The 25,273-nt window shown below is 43.8% G+C and overlaps 1 protein-coding gene across 1 annotated transcript in view; it reads right to left on the bottom strand.

The window, feature by feature from the left end:
* The window catches only part of LOC144824202 (dynein axonemal heavy chain 11-like), a 3,356,387-nt gene that overhangs the window by 2,841,460 nt on the left and 489,654 nt on the right, over nucleotides 1-25,273 (bottom strand). Inside the window, exons 25-26 of the mRNA XM_078683354.1 lie at nucleotides 9,312-9,704; nucleotides 6,893-7,225 (exon numbers count right to left, since the gene is read on the bottom strand). Of these exons, the coding sequence (XP_078539480.1) occupies nucleotides 6,893-7,225; nucleotides 9,312-9,704 (726 nt within the window). The remainder of the gene's footprint in view (nucleotides 1-6,892; nucleotides 7,226-9,311; nucleotides 9,705-25,273) is intronic.

Raw genomic sequence — 25,273 nt, 5'->3', positions numbered from 1 at the left:
GACGACCTCCCAAAAGAGGATTGCTTGTTTTGCTGTTGTTGGAGCTGTTGGTATTGCGGTCTACTCTGGCCTGAAGAGCAGGAAGACTTGTATTGATAATTTCCTCTGTAGGAAGATTGTCCTCTTCCTCTATTTCTACGAAAGGACTAGTTCTTATACTGAAGAGTGCCAAAAGCTCTCGCAGTGTCTGTTTCGTCAATTTTTTGTGCCAAATAGTAACTGACTATCATATGGCATGTCCAAAATCTTTCTTTGCACCTCAGGACTGAAAGAGGTTGCCTTTAGCCATCCTTGGAGCCGCAAGACTGCTGCTCCAGCCAACTGGCGGAACCCTGTCATAGCGATATCCATCGCGCAGTCTATAGTTTCTGACGCCGATGCTTCACCATCTAGCAGAATCCTTTTTACTTCCTCTTTGGATGAATTTGGCAATTCCGACAGGTATGGGGCTATGTGTGCCCACAATTGTCCATGATAGCGTCCCAAGAGCGCTAGAGCGTTCTCGTCCTTTACCGTCATCGCCGACTTGAGGAAAACCTGTTCCTAATGTTGTTCACTCTTTTTCCTTATCATCAGGAGGAAGCGACAAAGGGGCCGAAGGATTCCTGGAGCCCTTCTGGGCCGCCTGTGTCACTACGGAGTCCGGCTTAGGATGTCCTGTTAAACACACCGGTGCTGTATCTGGCGCCCTATACTTATTATCCAACTGAGGGATCACTGGTGATACAGAGGAGGGGTTCTGCATGACCCTTACCCCTTCTGACTATAGGTAATTGATAATCGGTATTGACCTTACTGCCTTCTTGAGAGGTTCTTTGAAGTCATACAAGAAGCAGGCCTGTTCTTGAGAGGTCATTGAGATCTTAAAACGTTGAGCAGCCCTCTCTACCACATTATAAGAAATTCCAGAATTGGCGGATTTTCCCTCGTAGATCGCCGTCATAGACTATGCCGTCGTAGACGAGCAGTCATAGATGAGGCCGTCATAGACGACGCCATAGACGATCCGTCGTAGACACGGCCACCGACGCCGTCGTAGACTAGCCTTTGTAGAGGAGGTCGTCGTAGATGAGGCCGTCGTAGACGAGGCCATCATAGACGAGGCCATCATAGACGAGGCCATCATAGACGAGGCCATCGTAGACGAGGCCGTCGTAGACTAGGCCGTCGTAGACGAGGCCATTCTATACTAGCCCCTTGTCGACGCCATAGACAGGCTGTCATAGACGAGCAGACACAGACAAGGCCGTCGATGACTATGCCGTCGTAGACGAACCATCGAAGATGAGCCTTCGTAGATGAGGCCATCGTAGACAAGGCCCTCGTCGATGCCGTAGACAGGCCGTCATAGACGAGCAGTCATAGACGAGCAGTCGTAGACCAGCAGACATAGACGAGGCCGTCGTCGACGCTCTCGTCGTCGACGCTCTCGTGATCGACACTCTCGTCGTCCTCGACCTTCTCGTCGTCGTCGACGCTCTCGTCGTCGACGCTCTCGTCGTCGACGCTCTCGTCGTCGACGAGCCGTCGTAGACGAGGCCATCGTAGACAAGGCCATCGTAGACGAGGCCATCGTAGATGAGGCCATCATCGACGAAGAGGCTGTAATAGGCAATGATGATGGTTTTTCCGTCGACGATCCTGTTGACGATGTTAGCTTCTTAGTCTTTACCTCAGGAGGTATAGAATACGCCCTTTCTGAAGGGTCCCATGATCAGAGGAGGTGATTATGACGGCTAAGAAGTCGTCTTTTTTACATGATTTTTCTCCAAAAGCAAGTCCTTTACTCTCCTTTTCCACAGAGTGAGGAGATTTTGAAGGACTGCGCCCAGAAGACCCATGAGTGGTCTTTTTGAGGGCCTTCTCAGGACCTCCCCCTGAGGAATCAGTCTGAGGAGATTCTCTTGTCTTTTGAGGTCTCCTAGACGTTGAGGGCAACGCCTCATCACAGTAACTGGAGAAAATAAAAAACCTCCTTTCTGGCGCGTAACCATATCAAAAGTTGCACTTCACGACCTCTCAAAAACCTATTTGGTCAGTGTGAGAAACAGAGCAGAGGAACTTCTATGAACAAGAAGCACAGGCTCTAAAATATAATTCTTTCTTCTCTATAAAGAATGTATTTGAAGATAATCCATAGTAGAAATGCAAAGTTATTTAATGAAGTGAAAATAAACACAGAATCTGAGCAGAGCTCAGAGGAGACTCCCTTAGCACAACGTGCGGTAGAAAATCTGAGGGACTGAGGCTCCTGCCAGGAAGGTTCTAGAGGGAGGTGATAGCTGATTGGCTCTTGTTTAGAGTTTGGTCCTTTTTACAAAAGGACATGGATATGTTACTAAGGTGAGGCCTTTAGGCCTACTATTCTCTATGTATGTCTATAGGACATTACTTTTCTATGTACCGGAGACTCCCGTCTCGACAACGGGGAATGATTCAGGCATGTGAATCTATGAAAGACACCCATAATACTGGATAAACCAAGTTCACCACTCACTTGCACTCATTTAATTCTTATGGAGAGTGGTACTTGGAATTGCTCTTTTTAAAGCCTCATGATTTTGCAGGGAAATTGTTTTCCTTTTTTACCACTTTAGGATGTCCCATTACACGATGCGGAATTCATTTTAGCCGGGATCGAGAATCATTAAAGATGTTGGGGCCCCGATTCTGCCAATAGAAGAGGAGCACATAAGGTAATATTCTTTTGGTGTATTTATCTACCCCATCCTGTTTTTGGCTAGAGTAATTGACTTAGATCTCTATTTGCTTTCCACATTATAGGTTCCTTTTGAATCATTTCTGACAGTTAGAAATGCCTTATCAAACTCGAGGAGTTTATAGAGAATTATTACAGTGTGCCTGAACACTGGTCTATGTTCCTGACAGATTTGGACCACAGATCTGGACAACAGTGTGAGTGTTATATTCAAATGTGATTTAAGGAGGTGATGGTAATGATAAACACGAATAATATGTCAGCATGTGAACACTAGGCTCGGATTCTGTTGTTGCTTTCTGCAGTCTCTCCCTACTCGGCAACACGAAAGTGTATGTATCAGGGTTGTTGCTCTCATAAAACACAGCATGCAGGTCTAACATAAAATATGTTTTTCAACCTAATACTTGCTTGACATAAGCTGATAGGCGGTTCTGCGTCTCTTTTGCACACTTCATGCTGAGATGTAGTCCACTGGTGCGATGTACGATCTTTATGCATCACCCTAACAATGATTCTCTGCAATGGGACTTTTCATGTTAATTTCAAACTAATATTAATTGTTTTGTTTCTGATTTTGTATACTTTTTTCTAGACTATTCTCCACTTGGCCACCCCTTGAGGTAGCTTCCTTTTTTGTGTGTTCCTGATGAATGTTTTTGGATGAAAATAATTTCCACACCGAAACATGCTTCAACCGTTTTTAGAAGTGACTCCAGCTTACATCATCACAACGGCTGAAAATGAACATCTTTTGCCATTGGATTTCTCTCTGTGTATGTGCGGAGTGGCTGGGTCTTGGTTTGCCTGGATAGTATGATAGGGTTTTTTGACAAAAGCATTCATGGCTGAATCATGTGTACCTCTGCAACGCAGTCGCAAGAACAAATGTATCTTAACCATGCATGCCTTTACAATGAATTTCATTGTAAAGTCATATTTGCTAAAGGGATATGCATGGTAAATTACCACTACCCTAACATCCCCGCCCTGAGCTCTAAAATCGACCTCGCCCAGCCCTTGAAACTACACACCTCCCCTCCCCCCACCCTCAGGCCAGGGCCGGACTGGCAATTGATACCGGCCCTGGTAACCTGCTTGGCTGGCCCCCGTGGGGGTGCGGCCGAGCTGTTTGCTACTGCTGATTTTGCCGATTTTGTTACTGGGGGCCAATATTGCCAGCCCCTGGTCACAAAAATGGCCCCCAGGGCCTAAAACCGGCCCTCACCCTAGCGGCCTACCGGGGAAAAGCCTGGTGCCCAGCTACAGCAAGCCCAGCCCTGCCCTGCCACAGGCCTAAAACCGTGTCCCCTACCAAAAACGACCCGACCCCAGTCTCCCCGCCCGTAGTCCTAAAACGTACACCCACCCTGCCCTTAAAACTACCCCTACCCTTTCCCCCGTCCTGAGTCCTAAAACCCTGCCTGTCTAAAAAAAAATCTACCCGACCCTCAACTCCTTGAGCCCTAAAACCTACCCTTAAAACTACACCTAGCCCTCCCCCACCTTGAGGCCTAAAACCCAGCTTCCTACCAAAAGTGGAAGAAATACAGGTTAAGTGGAATATTGTTTTTGTATTTCTGTATCATTCAGCACACACAAGAATATGATGGGTGGAATGTTAATCAAGTTCTAGCGCTTGAACTGTTTTATAATTTGGTAGTGTTCCTGTCTCAGTCTCAAACTGTGACCTCGTCTTCTTGCCTTGTAGGAAATTAGACTCAAAAATACTGACGAGTGGCATGTACTGTGCAATCACGTGTGTGTATTTTGGTTGTTTTGGGCTTGTGTGACGATTCATTGGCCATTACGTAGACTGATGCTTATATGCAAAGGCCAAAACGCATAGGATCTACCACCAATGACATACCCATGGTTTTTTAATTTTAGACAAAGAGTATCCATACTGTTATGTTAAAAAAGAACTGTCCTGGGAGGACTATTGCTGACCATGAGGTGCTCGAGGTCCCTTACTTTTTTATGCACTTCAACCACTGCTTCTAGATCATGTTGGTGATGACTTCCACACACTTGCACTGGACTCTGTAATTGTCGTAGTGTTCAGACTCTTTTTCCTTTCTTCTACCCCAGAGAGAAGATGAAGATCATCTCTTTGTCACTGTCATTTGAGCACAAGGAGAACTCTTTAGTTTCTTCTTTCACCATTTTGGCCATTTAGGTGCGGCTGCTTAGGGTTTGCCCCAATCAAGACAATGTCAAGCTGCTTAGCACATCCTGGCAGAGTCATTTACTTCCCCACACAAAGAGACTCATGACACCTGACTGGGAAATATTCGTAATAGGCAACTCACTCCCACAGTAACCACATTCAGACTTTGCATGACCTATGCCCTAACTATCTTGTTCTTTGCACCAGTCAGCATAGGTCTGTGATGATTTCACCTGAATTTCATCTTTAGTGCCCAAGGGTTCTTCCTCTATAGCCAGGGAAGACAGACCATATTGATTGTCTGTTGCAGCAATACTGGAGAACATGTAACCTCCCCACAAGTCAGGCATACTATAGATGGTTATACTTGGCTCTGGAGTGCAGCTTCCATAGGTGCAGCCACTGCAGTGCATCGGAACCCAGAGGCCTGAGGGACCCACTAAACCCTGATTATTGCTTTTCACAGTTCAAACATTGGCTAGGGGCCTCATTTCCTTCCTTGCACTAGGTTCGGGCCCATGACATGACACACTAGCTTGCCTTTTTTAATCAGATTTAGTGACTTGTCTGCGCTGATAAACATTTTTTTAAGGGCATGTATGTGCGTCACATGGCAGTTTGAAAAATGCAAAAATTTGCATTTTTCAAAGAATTCGCAAATTACCACCAACTTGAAGTTGGTGGTAATTTGCGATTCCTTAAGGACAATTTGCATTTTTTTTTGCTTCATACATTGTATTTAAGGATCCTTAAATGCAATCGCAAAATAAGGAATCGCAAATTTTGCGATTCTTTATTTTGCACGCAGATTTGTTTAATACATACCATTTGGCCAAATTGCATTCGCAAATGCCGAAATTCGGCGAATTTCAGCGTTTGCGAATGCAATTTGGCTTGCTACATATGGCCCATAGTTCCTGGTTCCAAATTCAAAGGTTCTGGCCCTAAGGCCACATACTTTCCCTATATGTGCCCAGTTAATGGTCTCTGTATCACATGCACCAAAAGAAAGCTTCCTTTATGCTACTGATTTCAAAAGCCCGGGAAGGCTTTCACTTGATGCACGCTGCAGCAGAGGCTCTGTATTATGGAAAAAAGCGGTCCTAGAAGTTAATTCAAAATATACAGTGTACACATAGATCAATTATTCATTTCACTTTAGATCCCCATTCGATTAAATCAGTTATGGTAGATATCAATCAAGACAAAGAAAAGAACATATATTAGCCCGAGGTGTTTGGCTCTGAGCACTGGGAAAGATGAGAGTGCACGTGCGCAGGCGTGCACCCTTTAGGGAAGATAGGTCAGACCCCTTCTGCAGTGGCACAGCACAGAAAAGGGGATCATGATACACACACTTTGCAAGCATCATTTCACCTAGCTCTTTGCCCCTCACAGATGTAAACTGGCCTCACCAGTTAAACTTTATTGGGGGGAAATATGCAAAATATAAAATGGTTTCTAAATCATGATTCGAAATATTATGCTTCATTTCCAAGAGAGCAACTTGGAATAGGAGGTATTTATCACAACAGATAAACACCTCACCAAGGGTAATTGTATTTATTAGGAACAGGAAATGTTCCAACCTACTTGGAATCAGGCCTTAATCTAATGAGAAAGGGATGGGAACACAGTTCTACAAATGTAGATACTAATAAGACAAAGATGAAAGATTCATGTATACCACAGTGGATAAAACAATACTGAGTTCCATCTCAGAGTTAGTGGTTCATATGGAAGTATTCGAGGTCATACTGTACGGCAGAGACAGGTCCCTTTCCCTCTTGGTGAAGGAACTCTAGAAGGAACTACAGGTCTGTGTAAAAGGGAGTAGGGTTTTGTCCTCTCCCTACAATAAGGAAAGCACAGAAAGTATCCTACCTCAAGGAGGGTGGGAAGAAAATGGTATGAGCATCACAACAGATATTTAGCATGCAGGAACAAGCTAGCATGCACGGGGGATTATTATTAGGAGAAGTAAAGCACAGAGATAACCATACCTGGTAGTCGTCTTTTCCCACATGCTTAGTGACTCTTTTAATACATGATGCAACTCGGTAAATGTCACTGAGCATCCCTTCTACAGTGTCAGTGAAATTGCCATTCATATTAAGATCCAAAGAAGGTCTGAAAGTCATTTCATTCCCATTAAGAACCAGCTGTATTTCAAACAAAGGAGCACATTTAAATGTTGTCTCCGTATTATCAATCAAATACTGAAGGGAACACTTGATAGCTCTGAACAATCCATCTAGGATGATGTGGTCGATGTACTCGCTGTAAGCTTGCCATTTGTGAGATAAAGGGTCTGCCTGGAACAACTGCTGATTTTCCTGCAAAGGTAATTTAACAAATAAGCTTTTGCACTGGGAACGCATCTTTCAGAACTCCAAATGACAGTAAATTGAGGAAGCCTTACCAATTTGATCATATAAATGACAAAACAGAGCTCACCTTGATGAAAAGCTTTTACGCTAAACATTTCACTTAAAGACCTAAGGCACCATAAGCTCAAATCACATTATCTTTGTTAAGACTAACACTTTTTGTAATCATTCCTTTAATCACTACTTTTTTGACACATTCTATTTTATTTCTCATGTCCCCTTTGTTTCCATTGGTGGTAGAGTCGCAATGTCTTAGCTGAAGGGAGGAGTAATAAGGCTGTATTCTGGAGGCCTATCTGAACTTAGAGGATGGACAAAGGAGCACAATTCAACAGTACTGAGGGCATCTATTCTTTTCACAGACCACTTAAAGGCAGCCACAAGAAAATGTGGTGGAAAAATTCTATTGAATGATTTAGTTTCTTTAAATATGTATTCCATGTGGCTTGCAATACACAAAACAAAAAGTTCATAACAAAATTGTAAGGATTGATTGGAGGATGCATTGTTGTGTATGCAGTTTAACGTATTCCAGTGCTATTAACTAGTGAAAAGGTGTTACAAAATGTTGGGAGCAATATTAACTACTCTCAGCCGTGGAAGGCAATCACTTCTGATTACAATTGGCATTTACTTCGTTGGGTATTTCAGAAAAGGTTTGTTAGATTTTTCAAAGGGGAAGAAAACAATAGAAACAAGATAGAAAGTAAGAATACCATTTCCTAGATATCATATTTACAGTACCGACACAAAATAAGTGCTTCAAGGTTAGGTAGATGAGTGTGGAGACAGACATTCTATTTGATATCTGTGTAGGAGCGAGTATAGTAATATTGGATTAAACTAGAATAAAAATAACATCTATCAGAGGAAAAGCCATGTTATATAATAATGATATATACCACTAGCTGAGACTTGTGGGTGGGTAATGTACAAGGGAAAAAAAGAGAGGCGCAGAGTGAGTATACAGTGAAAATTGTGTTTTCCAGCATGGGGAAAATGAAAGAGTAGAATGCCCAACTGAGCCAGGGAGAGTGGCTGACAATTAGGTGTCATATAGTTACTGCTTATCTATATATTGTGTTAAGTTAGCGTGAGCTTATTAAATGTTTAAACGCCATTTTTCCTTTTGCTGCTTCTGCACACGACACTTACTTGTTGATTTAGCTTTCAACCTACAAGAGCGTTGTGATTTACATGAGAATAATATGTTATTGCTCTGATATCAGCTTTGCTTAGTAAACTATGTCTGTACAGTGAGTGCTGAAGCCTAAAAGATAACTCGACACAATTGTTGTGAAGTCTGATCTCCGCACCCTCATAGACATAACATAAGTGCAGCTCCTGTCAAATTCTGGCTTTAGGCGGGTTTTATATTGCTTTGCTTGGGGCACACATACACACTTGATGCGGTTCGCATGCAGAGAGAGCTGGTGGATGCAGATGTGATCTCTTCATACTAGGATCTTGAGGTATGGGCCCGCCCTGCTAAAACTCAAAGAGACCTTCTTAGATATTAATATAATATGCTAGTTAGGGAGGGTGAGAAATAGGTGTGGTTAACGCTTATTCATTACAGCAGGTTAGCATGCTGTCACCTTTTGCTTTCTATGGACTAGTAACTATGCTGATAACTTTGCTTCTGATAATATGTTTCCTTGTATTATCTAAGATACTGCGTTTGAGAAAACGGCATTAGTAAATAAATATTTCAAATGTGCACGTGTCCTCATTTACTCCACGTTCTGGTTTGAAATGATTGTATAACGAAAGAGTGTTCATGTGTTCCACGTGACCTGAGGTATTGTAAGTTCATGTTCTGGTTTGTCTAAACATTGGGAGTTTGTTATGACCAATGAAACACTGTAGCTAGCCTGGTAAGGGGTGTTAGGTACTAAGGTGAGTTTTGGGTCACCCTAATTTACCGAGGTTCCAAATCTCTATGCACAGTTCTGTGGGAGAACGGAAACCCTGCGACAAGGATTCTCTTAGAATCACTCTAAATACAATTAGTATTTACTAAAAATCTTACCTGAACAAGCTGGGATATCTTGTCACCAGTCTCTTGGACCATGAGGTATTGCTTGGACATTTTTTCGTGGTCATCAAAGCACAAGAGTGAAGAATTTCGACCATGTTTTCGAACAAAAAATGACACTTCACTCAGACTGGACATAAGCTGCTGTATCGTTTCCACATTACGCTTGGCTTTCTGGACCCTACTGTCCAAGTTATTAACAATATTTCTTGTTTCTTGAATATAATCCCAAAGGTCTTCATTCTGCCAAGTTAGGGTATCAAGTGCAGGCATTATTTGTACAAGAATACGCTGTAGCTCCTGTTCAATCAGCTTCTCTTCTACTTGCAATAGTGTAATTTTTAGTCTGTTGTACCCTTTTGAAATCAAATTTAAGGTTCCAATATGCTGTTGGAAAAACACATATATAATTTTGCATTATTATCAAAACACCTACTTCAAGCTATAATGTTTCCAACGTTACTTGGGTTTAAAACGGAGCTCTATATTTTGAATGTATGTAGCTATCTATATCTATATCTCTCTCTTTCTCTCTCTCTCGCTCTCACTCTTTCTCTCTCTCTCTCTCTCTATATATATATATATATATATATATATAAATATATATATATATATATTTGTTATCTTCATATTCTTATCTTATACATATATCAAGAATATGAAGAAAACAATGGAATGATACAATAATACAGTTCTGATCGTTTATGGTTGAAAATGCAAAGATATTATATTTTTTCTAAAATATGGTATTACACCAGCATTGTTTGAAAATGTTGTCCACTCCATGATTGTAATGCAATAATGTCGAATGGCATGCATTTATGCAGGAAACGCATAGTATTTTTTCTATGTTCAGTATCAATTAATTTGCACTAGCACTTTAAAAACAGGTTTCACGCAATACAATTCTGTCATGTGATCAAGGCAGGGATGTGCCGAAACACGTCATGGCAACTTGAAGGTGTGCTGAACTATTAAACATCTAGCACCAAACCTGGGTCTGCGCTCATTTGTTCTTGAAGAAGAATGTTGTAAGCGAGGTTCGTGGCATAGGTGCACTGGGCTGATTTTCTCCGGTAACGCAGACCTCCTTCCCGCAAGTTGGCTCCATGATCAGGGAAGTCGCAGGCATCCGGCGGACACAAGCAGTCATTGAGGCTTCGAGCGAGCTGGTGGGAACCCGAAAGCCGTCCCAAAACGACCCGGAAACGGACTACATGGAGCCCCCTATTGCAGAGTAACACTGTCCCATGTGGGAGAAGGACTGCTGTGGTGTAGAGCTCACCGCGGGAGTAGACGCTCAGAAGAGTGGAGCCTCGTGGAGTGGCCGCGCTGCGGTAGCTGCCTCCCTAAGCAGGTACGGGACGCATAATGGATTAACAACAGGTGGGAAGGTGTGTGATCGGGAACCCGTCCACGGTGCAGGCGTGCGTGTGGGGGGTATTTCCGACAGGACAATAGTTTAGACATCAGCACACCATCATGTCGGCTTCAGAGTTAAGAGACCGAGAGACTGGTGCGGAAGAGATATTTGCAGACACTCCTCCTGAGCAATGAACGAGTAGCAGAAGTGCCGGAGATGACAGCGGTGCAGGGACACAAATCCTGAAAGAACAATATAGAGTCCTAGAGAAACGTATGCACCAGGAAACAGCCATGTAGTGGGAGTCAAAATCGTTACAAAAAGACTAGGATTTTGGGCGTATCCCCAGGGGGTTGAGGATAATGATAGCACCATTCTGTGACACACCCAACCCCCTGCTCATGGCTGAATGGGCACAGTGCAATCAGGATTCCTCCCGGAGGCTAGTGGAAATACTAGTGAAATATGCAGACAGTGACCGGGGGAATTTATTAATCAAAATTGATGTCCTGAAAGATGAAATAAAGGCGCTGAATGACCCACAATCACAGAAATCCAAATTCAATGAAGAAATGATGCTTAGGCCCCAGACGACAAAATGAAACAACGTAAAACATACGTTTAGAAGGGACAAACAAGACTATGATAATGCTCAAATATTTACAATTGCCCGCCAATATGATACATTTTGGAATGCCACTGCAAGTGAACGTCAACAGGTTAGGAGTCAGTCAGTACACAAATTGCCAGAAGAGGGAGCTCCATCTACCTCGGATTTGAGCTCTGCGGTTGAAAGTGAGTCGGATGTAGAGGTCTGGCATGACCAACAAAAATGCAATCCAATCAGGCTAACAATGGGGGAAGAACTAGTGGACTTGAGAAGAAGCCGGAGAGAAAATCTACGCCCTAGAAGTTAACCGACAAAAAACGGCGAACGCGGAGCAGGAGAGAAAGAAGGAGGGCAGCCAAGCAACACTGGCAGCAAGCGGGGAGGGAGTGGATGGGGTTCTTGGAGGAACAAGCAGACAAACTGATGGTGACTCCCTCCCAAAAGCCGGAAAATGCCAATACACTCATCAATTTGGCAAACATAAATCTAACGACAGCTGAAGAGCAGCTGCTCTCTCTGGGGTTAACCTACTGCCCAAAATTAAATTTCAATTACACTCAGACGCGGGCAGACGTGTACCAATTTATCAGGAAGTTGAAACTCCGTAAATTCCACAAGCTTCAGCCACAAACCCATGCAAATTTGAGGGCAACCAATACTATTCCCAGTACATCGGATTTAGCAGTGGCAGACTATGATCTATTAAGAGACACACAGGCACTGGAAAGCGGAGCAGAAACTTCCCAACAGTTTGGACAGCAGGAGGTGGGCACGGATGAGTACCCAGCTCAGGCTTCTCAGGGATCTGGATGAATCACCTGGAGGAAACTGGACACCCCTTTCAGAATGAAGTCCAAATTCACACCTGTTACAATGAGGGACTCAGTAGAAGTTTTTAATGAAGCAATTGTGGCCCAAATAAAGAAATGTAACATCATAACCAATAAAGAAAAATCTCAAATCATGAAAGTATGGACAGTTGATGGCCAAACTTAAAGAAGAGGGAAACACGGTAATCAGGAACTCCGACAAAGGAGGAAATAAAGTACTTTGGTCCCTAACTGATTACATGACGGAAGCCTATAGTCAATTGAATGACATTAATTGTTATCATAAAAGACCCACCTCAAATATAAAGCAATGCCGGACCAGCTGTACACCAAACTACTGGCATGGAAAAGTTGTGTTTTGCTCAACGTGGAGGAATATACATTTTTAAGAAAAGAACACCCGAAAACTCCCGTAATCTACTTTATCCCAATGGTGCACAAGAATATTGAAAAGCCACCAGGAAGGCCCATCATTTCAGCCTGTGATGGGCCGTTGGAGAACTTGTCAAAATATATAGATTTCTTTTCGCAGGAACGCGTTCACAGTTTTGAGTCATATATTCAAGGCACAAGTGACTTCATTCGTAAGATTCGCAAAGTGGTTTGGCAAGTGGGATACCAGTTAATCACGTTGGATTTGTCCTCTCTTTATACCTGCATTAGAAACTGTGATGGTATGAAGGCAGTGGAGTATTTTCTAGCCAGAAGACCTATTTAGTATATGCAGCACAAGCATATGCTAATGGACATGCTAGTTTTTTGTTTGGGCAAAACAACTATTTTTTATTCAAAAAACAAATGTTTCAACAGATACAGGGCATTGCCATGGGGGCCAGATTCTCCCCAAGCTACGCTTGCATGTTTATGGGCTGGTGGGAGGAGCTGGCCCTGAGGAAGCAATATGACCAAATCTATTGGGGGAAGGTGGTGTCTTGGCTAGAATATATTTATGATTTGATCATTCTATGGTATGGCACACAGATGGAAGCCAGGGATTTCAGTGCTTGAATCAATGTAAACAGTGTTAATCTAGCATTTACATCTTGTATTAGCAATATCAGTGTCACATTCCTGGATGTTAAAGTCACAGTAGCAAATAAAATCATAACCACCTCCCTATTCCGTAAAGAGACGGGAGGCAACACCTTGCCTCACGCATCTAGTGCACACCCTCCTCATTTAATTCACAGCATCCCCTATGGGGAGATGCTGCGGTTACGCAGGATTTGCAGTGACAACAAGGACTTGGAAAGACACCATTCTGATAGCAAGAGACGTTTTCTGCAGTGGGATTCAACAACAAAACCATAGATGCAGCTATCCGCAAATCCAGGGCTATGGCGATGGAAGACTTGCTACAGTATGAAGATCACTCTCTGAAATCCACTGATGATGGCCTCACTGCTTCCACTGAACCAGTAAGACTATCCTGACCTTTTCCAGACAGGAACAGCAATTCCGCAAAATCACCCAGCGCAATTGGCCTACAGTGAGGGAAGAGCCCATTATAGGCAGTTCTCTTCCCAGATCTCCCTCGATAACTTACAAGAAATCTGCGTCTATGGCGAATGTTTTAGTGAAGAGCAGTCTGGAGCACAAGGATGGGGAGGGTTGGCTCAATGCAAGAAAGGCTTTTTTTAAATGCTCTAATTGCAAAGCTCGTCTATATGGAAGCAATAGAACATCCTATTTAACCTCTTTCAGTGACAAGCCACAGATGATTAAATACCACCTTACATGTAGAATCGACTTCGCAGTGTATGTGTTAGAATGCAGCTGCAAGCTGGCATACATTGGAAGCACCAAGTTGGCGGCTCACAAGAGGGTTCTATAACATATTAGGGCAATCACAAATAATGAACCCCAATTATCCGGTAGCCGGTATTTTAGAGAACATCACGAGAGTAACCTAAAACATCTCAGGTATTACGTCATAGATACCGTCCCGCCACAAAGGAGAGGGGGAGAACGAGAAGTGAAGCTAAGATGCCCAGAGACTCACTATATCCTTGAGCTAGATACAAAGCAGCCAAGGGGACTTAACATGATTGAGGACCTTTATAGATATTCATAACAAATGCAGCAGATTATCAGCCCAGCTTAAAAACCTGTGTCCAAACACGTGATGATATGATACATTAGCTTCCACTTAGAACACTTAAGGCCTCATTAGGATGGCAGGCGGACTTTGCCCGCCCGCCATCCTTGCTGTAGTAGGGACCGCTCGCCATAAGGGCGGGGGTCCCGTAGGCAGCATTAGAATGCGCCCGCGACAGTGGCGAGCGCATCACGCATTCCTACCATTGTGGCGGGCGGTGCAATTAGCAACACCCACCACAATGGCAGGAAACCATGCTGTGCACTTGCATGCACAGCATGGCAGGCACCATGCGGTGCCTGCCATGCTGTGCATGGAACTGCTGGGGGGTACTATAGGTACCCCCCATGTGCAGCCCCCACCCCCCCGGAGTCCCTGGGGGCCCGCAACGGGCCCCCGCAGGGATTCTCCGCATGCCTTTCCGTGGCGGCATTGCCGCCACGGAAAGGCATTCACAATTGCCCATCATAATATGGCTGGCGGTGTCTGATAGACACCCCCACCATATTATTCCTTTTCCACCCCGGACGCAAGGCGACAGGGGCGGAAAAGCGGCGGACGGTCTTTCCGTCCGCCGAGGTCCCCCTCGCCATACTAATATGGCAGGGGGAAAACAAATGAGGATGTCGGGCGGATTGCCCCCGCCAGGCTGGCGGTGGCTACCGGCAGCCTGATGGGGGCAATCCGCCCAACATCATAATGGGCCCCTTAGAGTCCCAAGGTCAGGTCTGATGGATCAACTCGTAATGATATAAGGGGGATCATATACTTTTGAGCGTGACAGAATTTTATTTAAAGGGTACTTATGGTTCTTGTATTGGCCTTATTCAACTGACATGTGACTTTGGTTTGAAATTTTGCACATTTCTTCATGGAAATGTTTGATAAAGCTGTTTTAGAAAGAAAAACATCCTTTTAAGCATCAACAAAGTCTTTTTATCGGGTTTTAAGATGAATGAATTGTATTTATAGAACTATAATTGTATTTGTTTAATAGTTATTTATTTATATATTTATAGATATATATTTATGATTGTGGGAATCATTTGTCTCAGTATTATCAAACCCCAGGCTTATTTTCCAAAACTCATCAATTTTTGCAGATGCTGTCATTTGCACATGGCTTTGTCGGCCAGAATAGTAAATCAAAATATAACATTGAAATGTTGTACTATTCAGGGCAATAGACATGACGTCTTTTATTCAGCACTAGCACTTTACACAGTAGACACTGGTGGGGTATTATTTTCTTACAATTTAGGCACAGAAGGCACTTTTTGTTGTTAATTAATTACTTTAACTGACACTCACATAGATTATGATGGAGAGGAAATGATAATATTGCATTTAAGCAAGAAATTTCAAGACTATGAAGAAAACAATGGAAAAATTAATTAAAACAGTTTTGATCGTTTATGGTTAAAAATGCAAAGATATTACATTTTTTCTAAAATGTGGTATTACACCAGCATTGTTTGAACATTTTGTTCACTCCATGATTGTAATGCAATAATGTTGATGGCATGCATTTATGCAGGGAATGCGTAGTATTTTTTCTATGTTCGGTATCAATTAATTTGCACTAGCACTTTAAAAACAGGTTTCACATAATACAATGCTGTCATGTGATCAAGGCAGGTATATGCCGAAACGCATCATGGCAACTTGATGGTGTGCTGAACTATTAAACATCTAGCACCAAACCTGGGTCTGCGCTCATTTGTTCTCGAAGAAGAATGCTGTAAGCGAGGTTTGTGGCATATATATATATATAGTGATGTCACTGACCATGTCATGAATGATGTAATATGTGACTTCATCAGCAGTGGATTGCGGGCGCACGAGATATAGTGAGTACAAGTAACTATATCGGAGGAATTTCATTGGTTTTGTACAAGTGAAATGTCCAGCTAACTATAACTCCCCTAAAACCTATGTTTTTTTCAGTGCATTTCTAAGGTTTTTTAAATGCTAATTCCTAACTATATCAGGCATGAAACCTATGGTTTTTTCAGTGAATTTCAAAGGTTTCTTAAATGCTAATTCCTAACTATATCACACCTGAAACCTATGGTTTTTTCAGTGAATTTCGATGGTTTTGTAAAAGACAATTTTTAAATGTATTAATTGCTATATTTATTTTTTTGATACTGATTTACTACATTTTTTTAACTATTTATTTTTAAATATTTTATTTTTTTTAAAACATTATAATTACATTATACATTACATTATAAAATATACTTTCTTAGAATGAATTACTTTAGTTTAAATACTTTGAAAATAGGCAATAGACTTTTAAGTACAGTAGTTGCAGTTGTTGCAATGGGCAACACAATTTCAAACACAGTGCAACATTGACCTCAATATGAATTTCTAGTTAAATGCAATTAGTTACTTTATGGATTACTTTTCTAACCAGAGGACTGGATCCTAGATTCAGTCCTTGGGCACAGAGCTGCGTAGCAGAGAGATGTAAAAAGGGGCACGGCCTGCACCACCTCTTTTACAACGCAGCGCAGGGGCACTTCCTGAAAGCACCTGGTGGGGGTCTTGGCCCCCATGGTCCCTTAGTTTTGAAGTGGAATTTTTCCCCCAACTTTAAACGCGCCACAGGGCGTGTTTGCACACAACACGTCAGGCCCCGTCCCCTCCCTTCACCACTGTGTAAACGCGCCCTGTCTGTGAGAGATTAAGTAACCTTCAATCCTAAGGTTCCCTAGGGTCACACTAGCCCACTAGGTACCTCCAGTAAGCGCCACAGAGCTGCGTTGCAGAGAGGTGTAAAAAGGGGCGTGGCCTCTGAACACCGGTCTGCAACGCAGCTCCCTGGCACATACTGGAGATACCTGTTGGGCTATTTAGCCCTCAGAGACCCTCAGTATTGAAAGAAAATTAATTCCCCAACTTAAAACGTGCCACAGGGCGCGTTTGCACAGTGGTCAAGGAAGGGGGCGTGGCCTGAGGTGATATGTCTGCAAACACGTCCTGTGGCCCATTTTAAGTTAGAGAATTAATTCCTCCTCAATCCTCTGGGTCCCTGGGGGGCAACTAGCCCACCAGGTACCTCCAATATGCACCAGGAGGCTGCGTTGCAGAGAGGTGTTCAGAGGCCATGAACCTTTTTACAACACTCTGCAACGCAGCTCCGTGGCGCTTACTGGAGGTACCTGGTGGGCTAGTTGGCCCCCAGGGACCCTCAGGATTAACAAGGAATTAATTCCCCAACTTAAACCGCGGCACAGGGTGTATTTGCACACATATGAACTCAGGCCCGCCCCCTCCCTTCACCACTGTGCAAACACACCCCTTGGCACGTTTTCAGTTGGGGCATAAACTCCCCTTGAATCCTGAGGGTCCCTGGGGGCCAACTAGCCCACCAGGTACCTCCAGTAAGCGCCACAGAGCTGTGTTGCAGAATGGTGTAAAAAGGGGCGTGGCCTCTGAACACCTGTCTACAAAGCAGCTCTCTGGCGCATACTGGAGATACCTGTTGGGCTATTTGGCCCTCAGGGACCCTCTGAGCAGGCCTAGGGGGTCAGGGTGTTTCTACCCTGCCCTCTTTTCGCGTTTTGCATGTTTGTTTCTTAGGTTTCTTGTGCCTCGGTTCTACTGAGGCACAAGATGGCTGCCAACACTTCCGGCTTTGGAGTGTTGACAGCCAATTAGAATACAGCTCGTGCACGGCAGGGTGCGCTTAGGGTGCGCGGATCCTGCGCGGCCAAAGATTTATATGTACTTTTAAATGTCATTTTCTCAGGAACTACTGAATGGATTTACACAATTTAAGCAAAAGAATGAGTCTGAACTAAGGACTACATCTTTGCCAAATTTGGTGTAATTCCATTCAGCAGTTCGAGCTGTAGCCGCGTTGAAAGGTTCTTATTGAAAATTGCATGGGGGAAACATGTTTTGGGACTGCCCTTTTTTCTCAGCCCCCGCTTAACGAATCACCCAGAGACTTTCAGAATAGTAGCGGAGCGGAGAGCCCCACCAGTTTGAAAATTTCGTGAAGATTCGTCAACCAGCGCCAAAGTTATTCCAAATAGAATGTTAAGTATTTCCTATGGAAAATAGGTCCTAACTATAACTACCTACTGGCAACTGCCAGTAGGTAATATATATGTATGTATGTATGTATATATATATATTTATATATATATATATATATAACATACTGGTGGTCGCCAGAAGGTAGTTATAGTTAGGACCTATTTTTATATAGCTATGCAGATTATATATATGTTTATATATGAGTGTGTGTATGTATATATATATATACACACACACATACATATATATGAATGCATGTATATGCCTATATATGTGCATATGTGTGTGCGTGTAGAGAGAGGTAGAGAGAGGTAGAGAGGCTAGAGGTGTAGAGGTAGAGAGGTAGAGGGGTAGAGCTAGAGAGGTAGCGAGGTAGAGAGTTGTACAGAGAGAGGTAGAGAGTGAGTAATAGAGAGTAGCGAGTGAGTAGTAGAGAGTAGTAGCGAGAGTAGCAGAGAGTGAGTAGTAGAGTAGTAGAGTGAGTAGTAGAGTGAGTAGTAGAGAGTGAGTAGAAGAGAGTAGTAGAGAGTGAGTAGTAGAGAGTGAGTAGTAGAGAGAGAGTAGTAGAGAGTGAGTAGTAGAGAGTGAGGAGTAGAGAGTAGTAGAGAGTGAGTAGTAGAGAGTAGTAGAGGGTGAGTAGTAGAGTGAGTAGTAGAGAGTAGTAGAGAGTAAGTAGTAGAGAGCAAGTAGGAGAGAGTGTGTAGTAGAGAGTGAGTAGTAGACAGTAGTAGATAGTGAGTAGTAGAGAGTGTGTAGTAAAGAGTAGTAGAGTAGTAGAGTGAGTAGTAGAGAGCGAGTAGTGGAGAGCGAGTAGTAGAGAGTGAGTAGTAGAGAGTGAGTAGTGGAGAAAAGTAGAGTGAGCAGTAGAGAGTGAGTAGTAGAGAGTAGTAGAGTGAGCAGTAGAGAGTGAGTGGTAGAGAGTGAGTAGTAGAACGAGTAGTAGAGAGTAGTAGAGTAGTAGAGAGTGAGTAGTAGAGAATACGTACTAGAGAGAGTAGTAGAAAGTAGTAGAGTAGTAGAGAGTGAGTAGTAGAGAGTGAGTAATAGAGAGTGAGTAGTAGAGAGTGAGTAGTAGAGAGTGAATAGTGGAGAGAGAGTAGTAGAGAGTAGTAGAGAGCAAGTAGTAGAGAGTGAGTAGTAGAGAGTGAGTAGTTGAGAGCGAATAGTAGAGAGTGAGTAGTAGAGAGAGAGTAGTAGAGAGTGAGTAGTAGAGAGTAGTACAGAGTAGCAGAGAGTGAGTAGTAGAGTAGTAGAGAGTGAGTGGTAGAGAGTAGTAGAGTGAGTAGTAGAGAGTAGTGGAGAAGTAGAGAGTGAGTAGTAGAGAGTGAGTAGTAGAGTAGTAGAGAGTGAGTAGTAGAGAGTAGTACAGAGTGAGTAGTATAGAGAAAGAGGTAGCGAGTATCAGAGAGTGAGTAGAAGAGTAGTAGAGAGTAGTCAGTCAGTGTCAGTCAGTTAGAGTCAGTCAGTGTCAGTCAATCAGTGTCAGTCAGTGTCAGTCAATCAGTGTCAGTCAGTGTCAGTCAGTCAGTATCAGTCAATCAGTGTCAGTCAGTCAGTCAGTGTCAGTCAATCAGTGTCACTCAGTGTCAGTCAATCAGTGTCAGTCAGTGTCAGTCAATCAGTGTCAGTCAGTGTCAATCAGTCATTGTCAGTCAGTCAGTCAGTGTCAGGTAGAGCAGCTCTGCTGACATAGTTCTCTGGCTCTAAAGCAGCTCTGCTTACCTGGTTCTCTCCCTCTAAAGCAGCTCTGCTGACCTGGTTTATCTAGCTCTACAGCAGGTCTGCTGACCTGGTTCCCCGGCTCTGGAGCAGCTCTGCTGACCTAGTTCTAAGGCTATAGAGCAACTCTGCTGATCTGGTTCTCTGGCTCTACAACATCTCTGTAGTAGGTCTGTAGTAGTAGAGAGTAGTAGTAGAGACTAGTAGCGAGTGTGTAGTAGAGAGAAAGTAGTAGAGAGTGAGTAGTAGAGAGTAGTAGAGAGTGATTAGTAGAGAAATAGTAGTGGAGAGTAGTAGAGAAGTAGAATGAGTAGTAGATAGCGAGTAGTAGAGAGTAGTAGAGTAGTAGAGAGTAGTAGAGAGTGAACAGTAGAGAGAGGTAGAGAGCAGTAGAGAGTGAGTAGTCAGTGTTAGTCAGTCAGTGTCAGTCAATCAGTGTCAGTCAGTGTCAGTCAATCAGTGTCAGTCAGTCAGTGTCAGGTAGAGCAGCTCTGCTGACCTGGTTCTCTGGCTCAAAAGCAGCTCTGCTGGCCTGGTTCTCTGGCTCTAAAGCAGCTCTGCTCCACTGGTTCCCTCCCTCTAAAGCAGCTCTGCTGACCTGGTTTCTCTGGCTCTAGAGCAGCTCTGCTGACCTAGTTCTTAGGCTATAGAGCAGCTCTGCTGATCTGGTTCTCTGGCTCTACAACAGCTCTGCTGACCTGGTTCTCTGGCTCTAAAGCAGCTCTGCTGACATGGTTCTATGGCTCTAAAGCAGCTCTGCTGACCTGGTTCTATGGCGCTAAAGCATCTCTGCTGACTTGGTTCTCTGGCTCTGGAGCAGCTCAGCTGACCTAGTTCTCTGGCTCTAAAGCAGCTCTGCTGACCTGGTTCTCTGGCTCTAAAGCAGCTCTGTTGGCCTGGTTCTCTGGCTCTAAAGCAGCTCTGCTGATCTGGTTCTCTCCCTCTAAAGCAGCTCTGTTGGCCTGGTTTCTCTGGGTCTGCTGACCTGGTTCTCCGGCTCTAGAGCAGCTCTGCTGACCTCGTTCTTAGGCTCTAGAACAGCTCTGCTGACCTGGTTCTCTGGCTCTACAACGGGAAACAACCTTTACAACGCAACTTTTACAACGCACTACCATTACAACGAAACTTTTACAACGCAAAAACTTTTACAACGCATACCATTACAACGCATGTTTTTACAACGCAAGTACTTTTACAACGCATGCCATTACAACGTAAGTATTGGTAAGTATATAATTATATTTAATATTTTATATGTTTTTTTTTTTTTAAGTTTTCAGTTTTTGGGTAAAGGGGTATTTTTAGGGTTCAGGGACAGTTTTCAGTTTTTGGGTAAAGGGGTATTTTTAGGGTTCAGGGTCAGTTTTCAGTTTTTGGGTAAAGGGGTATTTTTAAGGTTCAGGGTCAGTTTTCAGTTTTTGGGTAAAGGGGTATTTTTAGGGTTCAGGGTCAGTTTTCAGTTTTTGGGTAAAGGGGTATTTTTAGGGTTCAGGGTCAGTTTTCAGTTTTTGGGTAAAGGGGTATTTTTACGGTTCAGGGTCAGTTTTCAGTTTTTGGGTAAAGGGGTATTTTTAGGGTTCAGGGTCAGTTTTCAGTTTTTGGGTAAAGGGGTATTTTTAGGGTTCAGGGTCAGTTTTCAGTTTTTGGGTAAAGGGGTATTTTTAGGGTTCAGGGTCAGTTTTGGGTTTTTGGGGTACAGGGGTATTTTTAGGGTTAAGGGACAGTTTGGGGTTTTTGGGGTACAGGGGTATTTTTAGGGTGCTGGGTTAATTTGGGTTTTTTGGGGTACAGGGTAAAAAAAATGTAAAATAATTAAATTAAATTAAATTAAATTATATTAATTACAATTAATTTAAAAAAAAATATATTATATACTTACGTTGTAATGGCATGCGTTGTAAAAGTACTTGCGTTGTAAAAACATGCTTTGTAATGGTATGCGTTGTAAAAGTTTTTGCGTTGTAAAAAATTCGTTGTAACGGTATGCGTTGTAAAAGTATGCGTTGTAACGTCATACATCCCTCTACAACAGTTCTGCTGACCTGGTTCTCTGGCTCTAGAACAGCTCTGCTGACCTGGTTCTCTGGCTCTACAACAGTTCTGCTGACCTGGTTCTCTGGCCCTAGAGAAGCTCTGCTGACCTGGTTCCTTGGCTCTAAAGCAGCTCTGCTGACTTGGTCTCTGGCTCTGGGTCAGCTCCATTGACCTGGTTCTCTGGCTCTAAAGCAGCTCTGCTGACCTGGTTCTCTGGCTCTAAAGCAGCTCTATTGGCCTGGTTCTCTGGCTCTAAAGCAGCTCTGCTGACCTGGTCTCTCCCTCTAAAGCAGCTCTGTTGACCTGGCTTCTCTGGGTCTGCTGACCTGGTTCTCTGGCTCTATAGCAACTCTGCTGACCTAGTTCTTAGGCTCTAGAACAGTTCTGCTGACCTGGTTCTCTGGCTCTACAACAGTTCTGCTGACCTGGTTCTCTGGCTCTAGAGCAGCTCTGCTGACCTGGTGCCTTGGCTCTAAAGCGGCTCTGCTGACCTGGTTCTCTCCCTCTACAGCAGCTCTGCTGACCTGGTTCTCTTGCTCTAAAGCAGCTCTACTAACCTGGTTTCTCTGGCTCAACAGCAGCTCTGCTGACCTGGTTCTCTGGCTCTAGAGCAGCTCTGCTGACCTGGTTCTTAGGCTCTAGAGCAGCTCTGCTGACCTGGTTTTCTGGCTCTAAAGCAGCTCTGCTGGCCTGGTTCTATGGCTCTAAAGCAGCTCTGCTGACCTGGTTCTCTGGCTCTAGAGCAGCTCTGCTGACCTGGATCTCTGGCTCAAAAGCAGCTCGGATGACCTGGTTCTCTGCCTCTAGAGCAACTCTGCTGACCTGGTTCTCTGGCTCTAAAGCAGCTCTGCTGGCCTGGTCCTTTCCTTCTAAAGCAGCTCTGTTTACCTGGTTCTCTGCCTCTAGAGCAGCCCTGCTGACCTGGTTCTCTGGCTCTAAAGCAGCTCTGCTGACCTGGTGCTCTGGCTCTAGAGCAGCTCTGCTGACCTGGTTCTCTGGCTCTAAAGCATCTCTGGTGACCTGGTTCTCTCCCTCTAAAGAGCTCTGCTGACCTAGTTCTCTGGCTCTAAAGCAGTTCTGCTGACCTGGTTCTCTCCCTCTAAAGCAGCTCTGTTGACCTGGTTTCTCTGGCTCTACAGCAGCTCTGCTGACCTGGTTCTCAGCCTCTAGAGCAGCTCTGCTGACCTGGGTCTCTGGCTCTAGAGCAGCTCTGCTGACCTGGGTCTCTGGTTCTAGAGCAGCACTGCTGACCTGCTGCTCTGGCTCTAAAGCAGCCCTGCTGACCTGTTCTATGGCTCTAAAGCAGCTCTGTCCACTCCTACAATCATCCTGACAGAAGCATGTCCTTATCTATTCGCTCTGCTGAAACATAAGTGCTTATAAATGTATCCTGCTGTCAACTACTAGCACTCTAGGAACCCAGTCACAGTCTATGCACTTGCAGAATTACTTGCGTGTCTGGAATCACACTGTGAGTCTGTGTCCACTCCTACAATCATCCTGACAGAAGTGTGTCCTTATCTAATCCCTCTGCTGAAACATAAGTCCTTATAAACGTATCCTGCTGTCAACTACTAGCACTCTAGGAACCTATTTGCGGTCTATGCACTTGCAGAATGACTCAGGCATTGAGACAAGCAGTGTTACAGTCAAATGTGCACAATGTATGCAGTCCCTTAACCCCTTGCAGACTACTGAGTCAGTCCTGGAAAAGTCCAGGTAATAGTCATGCTTGTCTGGAATCACACTGTGAGTCTGTATTCACTCCTACAATCACCCTCACAGAAGCATGTCCTCATCTAATCAATCTGCTGAAACATAAGCGCTTATAAACCTATCCTGCTGTCAACTACAAGCACTCTAGGTACCCAGTCACTGTCCATGCACTTGCAGAATGACTCAAGCATTGAGACAAGCAATGGTACAGTCAAATGTGCACAATGTATGCGGTCTCTTAACCCCTTGCAGACTACTGATTCAGTCCTGGAAAGGTCCAGGTAATAGTCATGCTTGTCTGGAATCACACTGTGAGTCTGTGTCCACTCCTACAATCATCCCGACAGAAGCATGTTCTTATCTAATCACTCTGCTGAAACATAAGCGCTTATAAACTTATGGTGCTGTCAACTACTAGCACTCTAGGAAACTAGTCACTTTCTATGCACTTGCGGAATGACTCAGGCATTGAGACAAGCAGTGGTACAGTCAAATGTGCACAATTTATGAGGTCCCTTGATTCCTTGCAGACTACTGAGTCATTCCTGCAAAAGTCCAGGTAATAGTCATGCTTGTCTGGAATCACACTGTGAGTCTGTGTCCACTCCTGCAATCATCCTGACAGAAGCATGTTCTTATCTAATCACTCTGCTGAAACATAAGCGCTTATAAACTTATCGTGCTGTTAACTACTAGCACTCTAGGAAACTAGTCACTTTCTATGCACTTGCAGAATGACTCAGGCATTGAGACAAGCAGTGGTACAGTCAAATGTGCACAATATATGCGGTCCCTTAACCCCTTGCAGACTACTGAGTCAGTCCTGCAAAATTCCAGGTAAAAGTCATGCTTGTCTGGAATCCCACTGTGAGTCTGAGTCCACTCCTACAATCATCCTGACAGAAGTATGTCCTTATCTAATCACTCTGCTGAAACATAAGTCCTTATAAACATATCCTTCTGTCAACTATTAGCACTCTAGGAACTTATTCACTGTCTATGCACTTGCAGAATGAATCAGGCATTGAGACAAGCAGTGTTACAGTCAAATGTGCACAATGTATGCGCTCCCTTAAACCCTTGCAGACTACTGAGTCAGTCCTGCAAAAGTCCTGGTAATAGTCATGCTTGTCTGGAATCACACTGTGAGTCTGTGTCCACTCCTACAATCATCTTGACAGAATCATGTCCTTATCTAATCACTCTGCTGAAACATAAGCGCTTATGAACTTATCCTCCTGTCAACTACTAGCACTCTAGGAACCCAGTCACAGTCTATGCAGTTGCAGGATGACTCAGGCATTGAGACAAGCAGTGGTAAGTCAAAGGTGCCCAATATATGCGTTCCTTTAACCCCTTGCAGACTACTGAATCAGTCCTGCAAAAGTCCAGGTAATAGTCATGCTTGTCTGGAATCACACTGTGAGTCTGTGTCCACTTCTACAATCATCCTGAAAGAAGCATGTCCTTATCTAATCACTCTGCTGAAACATAAGTGCTTATAAACTTATCCTGCTATCAAGTATTAGCACT

This window comes from Lissotriton helveticus, chromosome 3_1, assembly GCF_964261635.1.
Source record: "Lissotriton helveticus chromosome 3_1, aLisHel1.1, whole genome shotgun sequence".
NCBI classification, from domain to species: domain Eukaryota; kingdom Metazoa; phylum Chordata; class Amphibia; order Caudata; family Salamandridae; genus Lissotriton; species Lissotriton helveticus.
This window is presented reverse-complemented; position numbering and strand designations above follow the sequence as displayed.